The sequence below is a fragment of the Bufo gargarizans genome, chromosome 7 (assembly GCF_014858855.1).
Source record: "Bufo gargarizans isolate SCDJY-AF-19 chromosome 7, ASM1485885v1, whole genome shotgun sequence".
NCBI classification, from domain to species: domain Eukaryota; kingdom Metazoa; phylum Chordata; class Amphibia; order Anura; family Bufonidae; genus Bufo; species Bufo gargarizans.
The window spans coordinates 149,814,438-149,828,571 of NC_058086.1; the positions used below are offsets into that span (position 1 = coordinate 149,814,438).

The window sequence follows — 14,134 nt, forward strand, 5'->3', positions numbered from 1 at the left end:
GTAAAACCATGAAACAAATGACAGTCTTTGACATGGAATGTTAAAGTGGTATTCCCATCAGAGACAATGGGGGCATATCACTAGGATATGCCCCCATTGTCTGATAGGTGTGAGGCCCACCTCTGGGACACAAATTTACAATGAGAATGGAGTGGGGAGAGTTGTGGCTGGAGGACCACGTGTCAGTGGTTTGGAGCAGTTTTAAGGCTCTGGTTTTATGATGTTATGATAAGACGAATAAAAAAAGCTGTGGTCGATCACCACCCAACATGAAGGTGTTATGCGTGTTTCTTGTGGGTACGTTGAGTTTAGATAAAGAGGGATTGATGGTTGGCCCTTGGCCTACCAGCAGTCTGGAGAGCACCTTACCATGTAGGGAGGGTGACTGGGGACTGTGGGTGGTCCTCCTCGGCCTGGGTTGTCCCTGCGGAGAATTGGGTTCCCCTCCTTAAGCCATGGTTGAGGAAAAGCTTCCCTTCTCCTTCTCTCCTCCTCATTTTAACCTCTTTCTTCTCATCCCAGGCTAGTTTAATAAAGGGGGGTTTAGGAGTGGCCCCCCCACTTCACCTTCCCTCCCCCCTCCTTTTTGCCTGTGGCTGGCCCCTTTAAGTGGGGAAGTGGCATGGTAAGGGTTAATGTAAGCTGCCCGTATATCCGGCTTCCTGAGAGTGTTTTAGCCCTGCCTGTAGGTTATTTAAACCCCCTCTCCTTCCGGCTGGTCTCTTGGATGGGGAGAGACGTTGTCCTGCCCTCCCTTATGATATGTCCCTGGCAATTTGGTTGCTCATATCTCTTTCTATTTCCAGTTTGGAGTTGGTTTACTGGTTCTGTAAATTCACAACTGGCGGTTTGGAGACAGAAGACATGGTGAAGTTTAAAGGGCGGACATGCCCGCTGGGAGTCCAGTGGCCGGCATACTGCGCCACGTGTCAGTGGTTTGGAGCAGTTTTAAGGCTCTGGTTTATGATGTTATGATAAGACGAATAAAGAAAGCTGTGGCCAATCACAACCCAACATTAACGTGTCATTCGTGTTTCTTGTGGTACGTTGAGTTTAGATAAAGGGGGAGGGTTTGATAGTTGGCCCTCGGCCTACGAGCAGTTCTGGCTATTCATTAAAGCCAATGTTTTTTCTGTTTAGTGCGCAAGGGCGGACACCGAGGCTGCATTGCCGTGGTGGCTGTAACAAGAAATACGTCTTTTTTTTCTGTTGGCTTCTTCTTTTCTCTCAAGAAAATAATTGTGCCAGCTCCATCTTATGCTTAATTACAGTGGTATTCTAGGAGAAAATATCTCAAGGTTGTATATAGCAGAGCCTAAAGGTTGTGATGTTCCATTTCTTATTTTTATTTTTTTGTGAAAAATTCCATATCCCAATATTAATCCAGTCCCTAGACCAGGGCCCAATATTAATGCAGGTCCCACACCAAACCGCTATATAAGTAAGGATACCATACTTCAAAATTAATTTAAACTCCAGACCAAACACTAAAATGAATCAGACCTCATACCCCTACATATATTGAAACTCCAGACCAGTTTCAAAAATATATCCAGACCCCAGGCCAGATCCTTTAATAAAAACAGATCACAGACCAGAACCCTTAATAAGTATGGATTCCCAGACCAGTCTCTATTCAATTCAGACCTCAAACAAGGAACCTACATTTACTGCACATTGCTCCTGGATCAGGGTATTTTCACACTAGCGGCAAGGAACTCCGGCAGGCTGTTCCGGAGGGTGAACAGCCTGTTGGATCCTTGCTGCCGCTAGTGTACCCGTGCCCTCGGACTACCGCTCTGGCCCCATTGACTATAATGGGAGTGGGACGGAGTTCCGGCGGCAGCACGGCAAACATGCAGAGAGGCGGCCAGAATAAAACTACGGCATGTAGTATTATTCCGGCCGCCTCTCAGCATGTTTGCCATGCTGCCGCTGGAACTCTGGCCCGCCCCCATTATAGTCAATGGGGCCGGAATGGTAGTTCGGAGGCACGCATGCACTAGCAACAGCAAGGATCCGACAGTTTGTTCACCCTCCGGAACAGCCTGCCGGAGTTCCTTGCCGCTAGTGTGAAACTAGCCTTAGTCCTCTTCAGCTTTAGACACCACCAAACTGGGTTGCTATGTCATTCAGCATCAGGACATTGTATGCAAGGCATACTGAACGTTCGGACCCTGAACAGCGTCAGGATGCAGTATGGTGGTGGAGCTGAAAAGGATCTGACCCAGGAATGAGGAGGCTAAGTAAATCCCAGAGTTACCATAGTAACTGGGGTGATATAGTCCCAGTTAAGTTAATGAATAAAAATGTATTCATTCAAACTACGCAGGTCTCAGCTACTACAATAACTCAGTCACTGAAACTGCCACTGTGCATCATTGTACTGTAGTTTCTCAATTTAGTGCAAATTCTCTACAATGGGACCCATAGTCTCTGGAGCTTCTTCGGTGCTGCCAGTGTCATAATATGGATCCTCCATGAAGTACTTTATTCTCCTGTAGAACATCTGAATTCCACCACAATATTCCAAGTCATGAAGTATGCAATACAATTTTAGGGACACAGGAGTACGGCAGTGTGAATGTGAAGGTGGTGCAATTTGTAAGAGAGGAGCTGGTGTACATATATAATTGCCAAGTAAGCAAATGAAAAATAATCTGCCAGTTACGGCCAAGTTAACACTTCAGTTAATTGGTTAGTTATTTCCATCAGATATTGTAAGCCAAAATAAAGTGGAGCCTACTCAAAGACCAGGTATAAAGGAAAGATCTGCACCTGTTCTGTGTTTTTGACCCGAATGTGGTGTTGGCTCACAATAACTGATGTAAATAACTGACCAAATAACTGAAGTGTGAACTCAGCCTTATTGGGACAAAATGGACATTTTGTGATACTGTAAAAAGTTTACAACTACCGGGAAGGTTGTTGAAGGACCTCACAGGCTGTACATGCTGACCAGAACAAACCATAACGGCATCAAATATGTCTGTCTTTTTTTCTCCATTGTTTTCTGTGGTAACTAACCACTGCCCAGTGACGAGGAAGTCAGAATGCTTCTCTACTCTGCAAACGGTTGTCTAAGTTCAAGACACAGACAAATGGAAAGTTAGGAAGTGAGAAATACTATGAACAATAGGCTTAATATATATAATGGTAGATATATATATAATTACCCAATGGTAGTTAATCTGAGGGCTCGAGATGCCTGCATTCTATGCACTACCACATACAGGCTCATATGGCAGAAGAAGGTCTCTCACCAAAAAGTCCTAATATGTATGAGCATTATCTATTATCATATTTCTATTTGATCTGGGTCCTATTGAATTAATGTGCATTAATAAAATGATCTTCTGAAAAACAGCACATTGAGTGCCGTGGATTTTCCTACATTAATTAATAATTTATATGTAAGAAGTAAAACTGTATACAAATATGTGTATTTTACTAAATAAATGTATTTTATTTTAATATTATAGTACAATTATTTTGTCATGTCAAACACAACACAAATGTGACAATACTACAACCACAGGAAACTGTTATTTTTATGAAAATGCAAGCAAAGCAAAATGCTAATCCCAAAGCAAAGTAAACTATACAAAATTAAAAAACAAAGGTGAAAACAACTAAAATGCACTTTATAACATTAGCACTCATGCACAAGACCATATTTTTCATCCATGTGCCTTCCACATTTTATGTGGATAGCACACTCATCCTTTACTTTTAAGAGGCCATGCACACTTTATATTTTTTGAGGATCAGTGCGGCCTTTCCACAAATGATAGAACGTGTCCTATTCTTGTCTGTGTTTCAGAGTTTCGGATGAGAATAATCTTTTTTATTGATAGTAAAAGAAAAATTGGCAGACAAAAAAAAAAACGGACACGACCATGTGCATGAGGACTCAGTGTGACCTAAGGCTCGGTTCACATTTGTCAGGTTGAATGATGGATACAAATGGAACACCTTTTGTTTTTATCTGTCATCTATTGACTATGATGTTAATAAAATCACGTATCCATTATCTTACACATATTATTTAAGTTATTATTTCTTACCTTAAATTTGATGTATTTCAACAGTTTAAAATGTTCTGCATAGAGCTTAATGTATTCAAAGTATTTGTGATGTGGCAAGAAGTTTGGAAAATCATCCGGCATCGGAAAGTCGCTAAGACACATTATTTCTTTAGAAACATTGGTTACCAACGACTTGTAGATACTAGCTCTTCCATCTTCCACTTCATCCTGAAATAGTTTATTTTTTACTATTTTTTTTTACCCATATCCTGCCATTATTTAGATATTATTATTGAATGGGTTGTCCTATGATCAATCCTCTGTTAGATCAGGGAAACTTTTTTTTTCATATCTCTCTGTCTAGACATTGGTATTAAACACTTCACCTCCTGATATACTTTTTACTCCACTCTCAGAAACACACAATAACAGGAATTACTTTGCCACCTGTGTGCGAGAGGACCTGGGTAATGGGACTGAGCTAGTGGACACGTGTGGTCATTGCCACAAGAGCAGGAGTTGCTAAAATGGCAACAAAAGATCATGATGGAGTGCCATAAGAAGTATGTAACAGCATTATCTTTACTCAGGGGCAATATGTTTTCTTCAATCTGGAAGAGAAAATGAATATGAAACTGTAGGACATTCTGTTGAGTGCAGTTGTAACACCCAAATACTGGATGTACATAATACAGGGTTGGTAATTCTCCAACAGAAACAAATCTCACTCGCTCAAGGATTTGTTTCACAGGAAATCTTTACTCACATAGAGCTCTGGACAGGTGCAACCTACACCAGAAGAATGGTGATAGTGAAGGCTTTATCTGAGCTCCTTTATTCCAGTAGAAGGGGAGGTTCTCAACCAGTCTTTCTTCTCCACATAATCAGTCTCTAATGTCAAAGGGCCCAACACAGTCTCTTTCAGTGGCCCTCTGTCCTCTAGAGCAATTTACCCAAACCTTATCGAATTACATTATTTTCTGTGTTCAATTTTTATCTTAACATGTTCCACTGCTTCAAGCCAACTACCACCCTCTCTTGCAGCTATTTACTTGCAGCTCCTTTTCTGCAGTTTCACTTGTCAGGACCTGGATGCCTCAGGTATGCAACTTTGCATACTACATCAACTTCTTATAGGCACCAAACATACTTATATGATTTTCAGCCCTGCTCCCCTAACAAAAAACAAACAAAAAAACAACAACTGAGAGCTATGCACCTGCATCTGCGCGTTTCCCCAAACATGTCACCAACGTGTCCCAAAGATAAGAACGGGAAAGTGACGAGCATCTGAGAAACTGGCTTCAGGGTTGAAACTCCCATTCAATCCACCCAGGAGGCTCTACACTGAACCATAAAATAGTTACTAGCCCCAAATGCTGATAGGAGAGCCCACTTGCCCAATTATATACAGCTTAAGAAAACATAATACAATAAATACAGTTCTTTAAAGGTACAGATACAAAATAAAGTGACTTGCCATCAATACACATTACAAAAGAGAAGGCACATATATTATGCATATAACAAACAATGAAATAATACCACCTGAGTGGGTCTGAGAAGTAAGTAAGTAAGTATAAGAAGTGCTGGTGGCTAAGTACTCACAGTAAACCTCCAGAGGCCTCCAATATCATTACTTTGTTCAAAGCAAGTAGGTTCAAGACCTTCCTCCACACATGCCTTGATAGCTCCCAAACCGCTAATTCCAGCTCCAATGATAGCAACTGTTTTGACCATGATTTTATCTACAACATGAAGAAAGTAAGTTGTAAGTTGGCTGTATGTTTATCTGTTTTTCTTCTTTTGGACATTTAAGGTATTCTCTGGCCTTGGAGCTAACTCAGGTAACTCCTACCAATAATGGGTGCCCAAACGAGAAAAAAATTACACTCTTATGTCCACAGTCCCTCCATTCCAGTGTCACGGCTACTGCAATTTTATGAAATGAAGGTCTATGAAAAATAAGTATTTAATGCATGGTATACATTTCTTTTGGCAGGGATGACTACAGTTTTCCAGCTAAAAACATGCAAAAAATATACTTGTTTGTTACACATATGATTAAAAAAAACATTGATGTATTCAGCATAGGCAATAGGAACACTCTTGGTTAGAGTTGAGCGAACACCTGGATGTTCGGGTTCGAGAAGTTCGGCCGAACATCCCGGAAATGTTCGGGTTCGGGATCCGAACCCGATCCGAACTTCGTCCCGAACCCGAACCCCATTGAAGTCAATGGGGACCCGAACTTTTCGGCACTAAAACGGCTGTAAAACAGCCCAGGAAAGGGCTAGAGGGCTGCAAAAGGCAGCAACATGTAGGTAAATCCCCTGCAAACAAATGTGGATAGGGAAATTAATTAAAATAAAAATTAAATAAATAAAAATTAACCAAAATCAATTGGAGAGAGGTTCCATAGCAGAGAATCTGGCTTCCCGTCACCCACCACTGGAACAGTCCATTCTCAGATATTTAGGCCCCGGCACCCAGGCAGAGGAGAGAGGTCCCGTAACAGACAATCTGGCTTCATGTCAGCAGAGAATCAGTCTTCATGTCATAGCAGAGAATCAGGCTTCACGTCACCCACCACTGTAAGAGTCCATTTTCATAAATTTAGGCCCAGCACCCAGGCAGAGGAGAGAGGTCCCGTAACAGAGGATCTGGCTTTATGTCAGCAGAGAATCAGTCTGCATGTCATAGCAGAGAATCAGGCTTCACGTCAGCCACCACTGCAACAGTCCATTGTCATAAATTTAGGCCCAGCACCCAGGCAGAGGAGAGAGGTCCCGTAACAGAGGATCTGGCTTCATGTCAGCAGATAATCAGTCTGCATGTCATAGCAGAGAATCAGGCTTCACGTCAGCCACCACTGCAACAGTCCATTGTCATAAATTTAGGCCCAGCACCCAGGCAGAGGAGAGAGGTCCCGTAACAGACAATCTGGCTTCATGTCAGCAGAGAATTAGTCTGCATGTCATAGCAGAGAATGAGGCTTCACGTCAGCCACCACTGCAACAGTCCATTGGCATATATTTAGGCCTAGCACACAGGCAGAGGAGAGAGGTCCCGTAACAGACAATCTGGCTTCATGTCAGCAGAGAATCAGTCTGCATGTCATAGCAGAGAATGAGGCTTCACGTCACCCACCACTGCAACAGTCCATTGGCATATATTTAGGCCTAGCACACAGGCAGAGCAGAGAGGTCCCGTAACAGACAATCTGGCTTCATGACAGCAGAGAATCAGTCTGCATGTCATAGCAGAGAATGAGGCTTCACGTCACCCACCACTGCAACAGTCCATTGGCATATATTTAGGCCTAGCACACAGGCAGAGCAGAGAGGTCCCGTAACAGACAATCTGGCTTCATGTCAGCAGAGAATCAGTCTGCATGTCATAGCAGAGAATGAGGCTTCACGTCACCCACCACTGCAACAGTCCATTGGCATATATTTAGGCCTAGCACACAGGCAGAGCAGAGAGGTCCCGTAACAGACGATCTGGCTTCATGTCAGCAGAGAATCAGTCTGCATGTCATAGCAGAGAATGAGGCTTCACGTCACCCACCACTGCAACAGTCCATTGGCATATATTTAGGCCTAGCACACAGGCAGAGCAGAGAGGTCCCGTAACAGACAATCTGGCTTCATGACAGCAGAGAATCAGTCTGCATGTCATAGCAGAGAATGAGGCTTCACGTCACCCACCACTGCAACAGTCCATTGGCATATATTTAGGCCTAGCACACAGGCAGAGCAGAGAGGTCCCGTAACAGACAATCTGGCTTCATGTCAGCAGAGAATCAGTCTGCATGTCATAGCAGAGAATGAGGCTTCACGTCACCCACCACTGCAACAGTCCATTGGCATATATTTAGGCCTAGCACACAGGCAGAGCAGAGAGGTCCCGTAACAGACAATCTGGCTTCATGACAGCAGAGAATCAGTCTGCATGTCATAGCAGAGAATGAGGCTTCACGTCACCCACCACTGCAACAGTCCATTGGCATATATTTAGGCCTAGCACACAGGCAGAGCAGAGAGGTCCCGTAACAGACAATCTGGCTTCATGTCAGCAGAGAATCAGTCTGCATGTCATAGCAGAGAATGAGGCTTCACGTCACCCACCACTGCAACAGTCCATTGGCATATATTTAGGCCTAGCACACAGGCAGAGCAGAGAGGTCCCGTAACAGACGATCTGGCTTCATGTCAGCAGAGAATCAGTCTGCATGTCATAGCAGAGAATGAGGCTTCACGTCACCCACCACTGCAACAGTCCATTGGCATATATTTAGGCCTAGCACACAGGCAGAGCAGAGAGGTCCCGTAACAGACAATCTGGCTTCATGTACAGCAGAGAATCAGTCTGCATGTCATAGCAGAGAATGAGGCTTCACGTCACCCACCACTGCAACAGTCCATTGGCATATATTTAGGCCTAGCACACAGGCAGAGCAGAGAGGTCCCGTAACAGACAATCTGGCTTCATGTCAGCAGAGAATCAGTCTGCATGTCATAGCAGAGAATGAGGCTTCACGTCACCCACCACTGCAACAGTCCATTGGCATATATTTAGGCCTAGCACACAGGCAGAGCAGAGAGGTCCCGTAACAGACGATCTGGCTTCATGTCAGCAGAGAATCAGTCTGCATGTCATAGCAGAGAATGAGGCTTCACGTCACCCACCACTGCAACAGTCCATTGGCATATATTTAGGCCTAGCACACAGGCAGAGCAGAGAGGTCCCGTAACAGACAATCTGGCTTCATGTCAGCAGAGAATCAGTCTGCATGTCATAGCAGAGAATGAGGCTTCACGTCACCCACCACTGCAACAGTCCATTGGCATATATTTAGGCCTAGCACACAGGCAGAGCAGAGAGGTCCCGTAACAGACGATCTGGCTTCATGTCAGCAGAGAATCAGTCTGCATGTCATAGCAGAGAATGAGGCTTCACGTCACCCACCACTGCAACAGTCCATTGGCATATATTTAGGCCTAGCACACAGGCAGAGCAGAGAGGTCCCGTAACAGACAATCTGGCTTCATGTCAGCAGAGAATCAGTCTGCATGTCATAGCAGAGAATCAGGCTTCACGTCAGCCACCACTGCAACAGTCCATTGTCATAAATTTAGGCCCAGCACCCAGGCAGAGGAGAGAGGTCCCGTAACAGACAATCTGGCTTCATGTCAGCAGAGAATTAGTCTGCATGTCATAGCAGAGAATCAGGCTTCATGTCAGCCACCACTGCAACAGTCCATTGGCATATATTTAGGCCTAGCACACAGGCAGAGGAGAGGTTCATTCAACTTTGGGTAGCCTCGCAATATAATGGTAAAATGAAAATAAAAATAGGATTGAATGAGGAAGTGCCCTGGAGTCCAATAATATATGGTTATGGGGAGGTAGTTAATGTCTAATCTGGACAAGGGACGGACAGGTCCTGTGGGATCCATGCCTGGTTCATTTTTATGAACGTCAGCTTGTCCACATTGGCTGTAGACAGGCGGCTGCGTTTGTCTGTAATGACGCCCCCTGCCGTGCTGAATACACGTTCAGACAAAACGCTGGCTGCCGGGCAGGCCAGCACCTCCAAGGCATAAAAGGCTAGCTCTGGCCACGTGGACAATTTAGAGACCCAGAAGTTGAATGGGGCCGAACCATCAGTCAGTACGTGGAGGGGTGTGCACACGTACTGTTCCACCATGTTAGTGAAATGTTGCCTCCTGCTAACACGTTGCGTATCAGGTGGTGGTGCAGTTAGCTGTGGCGTGTTGACAAAAGTTTTCCACATCTCTGCCATGCTAACCCTGCCCTCAGAGGAGCTGGCCGTGACACAGCTGCCTTGGCGACCTCTTGCTCCTCCTCTGCCTTGGCCTTGGGCTTCCACTTGTTCCCCTGTGACATTTGGGAATGCTCTCAGTAGCGCGTCTACCAACGTGCGCTTGTACTCGCGCATCTTCCTATCACGCTCCAGTGCAGGAAGTAAGGTGGGCACATTGTCTTTGTAGCGTGGATCCAGCAGGGTGGCAACCCAGTAGTCCGCACAGGTTAAAATGTGGGCAACTCTGCTGTCGTTGCGCAGGCACTGCAGCATGTAGTCGCTCATGTGTGCCAGGCTGCCCAGGGGTAAGGACAAGCTGTCCTCTGTGGGAGGCGTATCGTCATCGTCCTGCCTTTCCCCCCAGCCACGCACCAGTGATGGACCCGAGCTGCGTTGGGTGCCACCCCGCTGTGACCATGCTTCATCCTCATCCTCCTCCACCTCCTCCTCATCCTCGTCCTCCTCGTCCTCCAGTAGTGGGCCCTGGCTGGCCACATTTGTACCTGGCCTCTGCTGTTGCCAAAAACCTCCCTCTGAGTCACTTCGAAGAGACTGGCCTGAAAGTGCTAAAAATGACCCCTCTTCCTCCTCCTCCTCCTCCTCCTCCTGGGCCACCTCCTCTTCCATCATCGCCCTAAGTGTTTTCTCAAGGAGACATAGAAGTGGTATTGTAACGCTGATAACGGCGTCATCGCCACTGGCCATGTTGGTGGAGTACTCGAAACAGCGCAACAGGGCACACAGGTCTCGCATGGAGGCCCAGTCATTGGTGGTGAAGTGGTGCTGTTCTGTAGTGCGACTGACCCGTGCGTGCTGCAGCTGAAACTCCACTATGGCCTGCTGCTGCTCGCACAGTCTGTCCAGCATGTGCAAGGTGGAGTTCCACCTGGTGGGCACGTCGCATATGAGGCGGTGAGCGGGAAGGCCGAAGTTACGCTGTAGCGCAGACAGGCGAGCAGCAGCAGGATGTGAACGCCGGAAGCGCGAACAGACGGCCCGCACTTTATGCAGCAGCTCTGACATGTCGGGGTAGTTGTGAATGAACTTCTGCACCACCAAATTCAGCACATGCGCCAAGCAAGGGATGTGCGTCAAATTGGCTAGTCCCAGAGCTGCAACGAGATTTCGCCCATTATCACACACCACCAGGCCGGGCTTGAGGCTCACCGGCAGCAACCACTCGTCGGTCTGTTGTTCAATACCCCGCCACAACTCCTGTGCGGTGTGGGGCCTGTCCCCCAAACATATGAGTTTCAGAATGGCCTGCTGACGTTTACCCCGGGCTGTGCTGAAGTTGGTGGTGAAGGTGTGTGGCTGACTGGATGAGCAGGTGGAAGAAGAGGAGGAGGAAGCCGAGAAGGAGGAGGTGGCAACAGGAGGCAAAGAATGTTGCCCTGCGATCCTTGGCGGCGGAAGGACGTGCGCCAAACAGCTCTCCGCCTGGGGCCCAGCTGCCACTACATTTACCCAGTGTGCAGTTAGGGAGATATAGCGTCCCTGGCCGTGCTTACTGGTCCACGTATCTGTGGTTAGGTGGACCTTGCTACAGATGGCGTTGCGCAGTGCACACTTGATTTTATCGGATACTTGGTTGTGCAGGGAAGGCACGGCTCTCTTGGAGAAGTAGTGCCGGCTGGGAACAACATACTGTGGGACAGCAAGCGACATGAGCTGTTTGAAGCTGTCTGTGTCCACCAGCCTAAATGACAGCATTTCATAGGCCAGTAGTTTAGAAATGCTGGCATTCAGGGCCAGGGATCGAGGGTGGCTAGGTGGGAATTTACGCTTTCTATCAAATGTTTGTGAGATGGAGAGCTGAACGCTGGCGTGTGACATGGTTGAGACGCTTGGTGACGGAGGTGGTGGTGGTGGTGTTGGTGGTACATCCCCTGTTTGCTGGGCGGCAGGTGCCAACGTTCCTCCAGAGGCGGAGGAAGAGGCCGAGGCGGCAGCAGCAGAATAGGCCGAGGCGGCAGCAGCAGAAGAGGTAGCAGGGGGAGCCTGAGTGACTTCCTTGGTTTTAAGGTGTTTACTCCACTGCAGTTCATGCTTTGCATGCAGGTGCCTGGTCATGCAGGTTGTGCTCAGGTTCAGAACGTTAATGCCTCGCTTCAGGCTCTGATGGCACAGCGTGCAAACCACTCGGGTCTTGTCGTCAGCACATTGTTTGAAGAAGTGCCATGCCAGGGAACTCCTTGAAGCTGCCTTTGGGGTGCTCGGTCCCAGATGGCGGCGGTCAGTAGCAGGCGGAGTCTCTTGGCGGCGGGTGTTCTGCTTTTGCCCACTGCTCCCTCTTTTGCTACGCTGTTGGCTCGGTCTCACCACTGCCTCTTCCTCCGAACTGTGAAAGTCAGTGGCACGACCTTCATTCCATGTGGGGTCTAGGACCTCATCGTCCCCTGCATCGTCTTCCACCCAGTCTTGATCCCTGACCTCCTGTTCAGTCTGCACACTGCAGAAAGACGCAGCAGTTGGCACCTGTGTTTCGTCATCATCAGAGACATGCTGAGGTGGTATTCCCATGTCCTCATCATCAGGAAACATAAGTGGTTGTGCGTCAGTGCATTCTATGTCTTTCACCGCTGGGGAAGGGCTAGGTGGATGCCCTTGGGAAACCCTGCCAGCGGAGTCTTCAAACAGCATAAGAGACTGCTGCATAACTTGAGGCTGAGACAGTTTCCCTGGTATGCATGGGGGTGATGTGACAGACTGATGGGGTTGGTTTTCAGGCGCCATCTGTGCGCTTTCTGCAGAAGACTGGGTGGGAGATAATGTGAACGTGCTGGATCCACTGTCGGCCACCCAATTGACTAATGCCTGTACCTGCTCAGGCCTTACCATCCTTAGAACGGCATTGGGCCCCACCATATATCGCTGTAAATTCTGGCGGCTACTGGGACCTGAGGTAGTTGGTACACTAGGACGTGTGGATGTGGCAGAACGGCCACGTCCTCTCCCAGCACCAGAGGGTCCACTAACACCACCACGACCATGTCCACGTCCGCGTCCCTTACTAGATGTTTTTCTCATTGTTATGGTTCACCACAACAACAAATATATTATTTGGCCCAATGTATTGTATTCAAATTCAGCGGGATATAAATTTGAGGCCTAGTATTTAGGCGCTGGGTGACCGGTATGGATTTAGTGACAGAATTAGACTTGGAAATGCACAGAAGCGTGTGTGTGTGAAGTTATTCTGAATGACCCAATGTGCACCTTGAATATTATATACCCTTTTAGGGATAGATTTCAAATAGCTCTGATATAGCAGAAACCACTAAATTATGAAATTGTTAAATTGGGAATTGTATTTAAACCCAGAACAAAAAATGTGCTTTGACGGACACTAAATAACTTTCCCAGCCACAACAGGACAGCGTTAACGAGAGATTTAGCAGGATATAAATTTGAGGCCTAGTATTTAGGCGCTGGGTGACAGGTATGGGTTTAGTGACAGAATTAGACTTGGAAATACACAGTAGCGGGTGTGTGTGAAGTTATTCTGAATGACCCAATGTGCACCTTGAATATTATATACCCTTTTAGGGATAGATTTCAAATAGCTCTGATATAGCAGAAACCACTAAATTATGAAATTGCTAAATTGGGAATTGTATTTCAACCCAGAACAAAAAATGTGCTTTGACGGACACTAAATAACTTTCCCAGCCACAACAGGACAGCGTTAACGAGAGATTTAGCAGGATATAAATTTGAGGCCTAGTATTTAGGCGCTGGGTGACAGGTATGGGTTTAGTGACAGAATTAGACTTAGAAATACACAGTAGCGGGTGTGTGTTAAGTTATTCTGAATGACCCAATGTGCACCTTGAATATTATATACCCTTTTAGGGATAGATTTCAAATAGCTCTGATATAGCAGAAACCACTAAATTATGAAATTGCTAAATTGGGAATTGTATTTCAACCCAGAACAAAAAATGTGCTTTGACGGACACTAAATAACTTTCCCAGCCACAACAGGACAGCGGTAACGAGAGACTTAGCAGGATATAAATTTGAGGCCTAGTATTTAGGCGCTGGGTGACAGGTATGGGTTTAGTGACAGAATTAGACTTGGAAATACACAGTAGCGGGTGTGTGTGAAGTTATTCTGAATGACCCAATGTGCACCTTGAATATTATATACCCTTTTAGGGATAGATTTCAAATAGCTCTGATATAGCAGAAACCACTAAATTATGAAATTGTTAAATTGGGAATTGTATTTAAACCCAGAACAAAAAATGTGCTTTGACGGACACTAAATAAC

General features: G+C 46.3%; 1 protein-coding gene across 6 annotated transcripts in view; it reads right to left on the bottom strand.

Annotated features, from left to right (window-relative positions):
- The window catches only part of LOC122943227 (dimethylaniline monooxygenase [N-oxide-forming] 2-like), a 108,623-nt gene that overhangs the window by 60,482 nt on the left and 34,007 nt on the right, over window positions 1–14,134 (bottom strand). For all 6 annotated transcript variants that reach the window (XM_044300813.1, XM_044300809.1, XM_044300811.1 and 3 more), the window contains 3 exons: window positions 5,637–5,776; window positions 4,068–4,256; window positions 2,918–3,080 (listed from right to left, as the gene is read on the bottom strand). In XM_044300813.1, coding sequence (XP_044156748.1) covers window positions 2,918–3,080; window positions 4,068–4,256; window positions 5,637–5,768 — 484 coding nt within the window. In that variant the 5' untranslated portion in view covers window positions 5,769–5,776. The remainder of the gene's footprint in view (window positions 1–2,917; window positions 3,081–4,067; window positions 4,257–5,636; window positions 5,777–14,134) is intronic.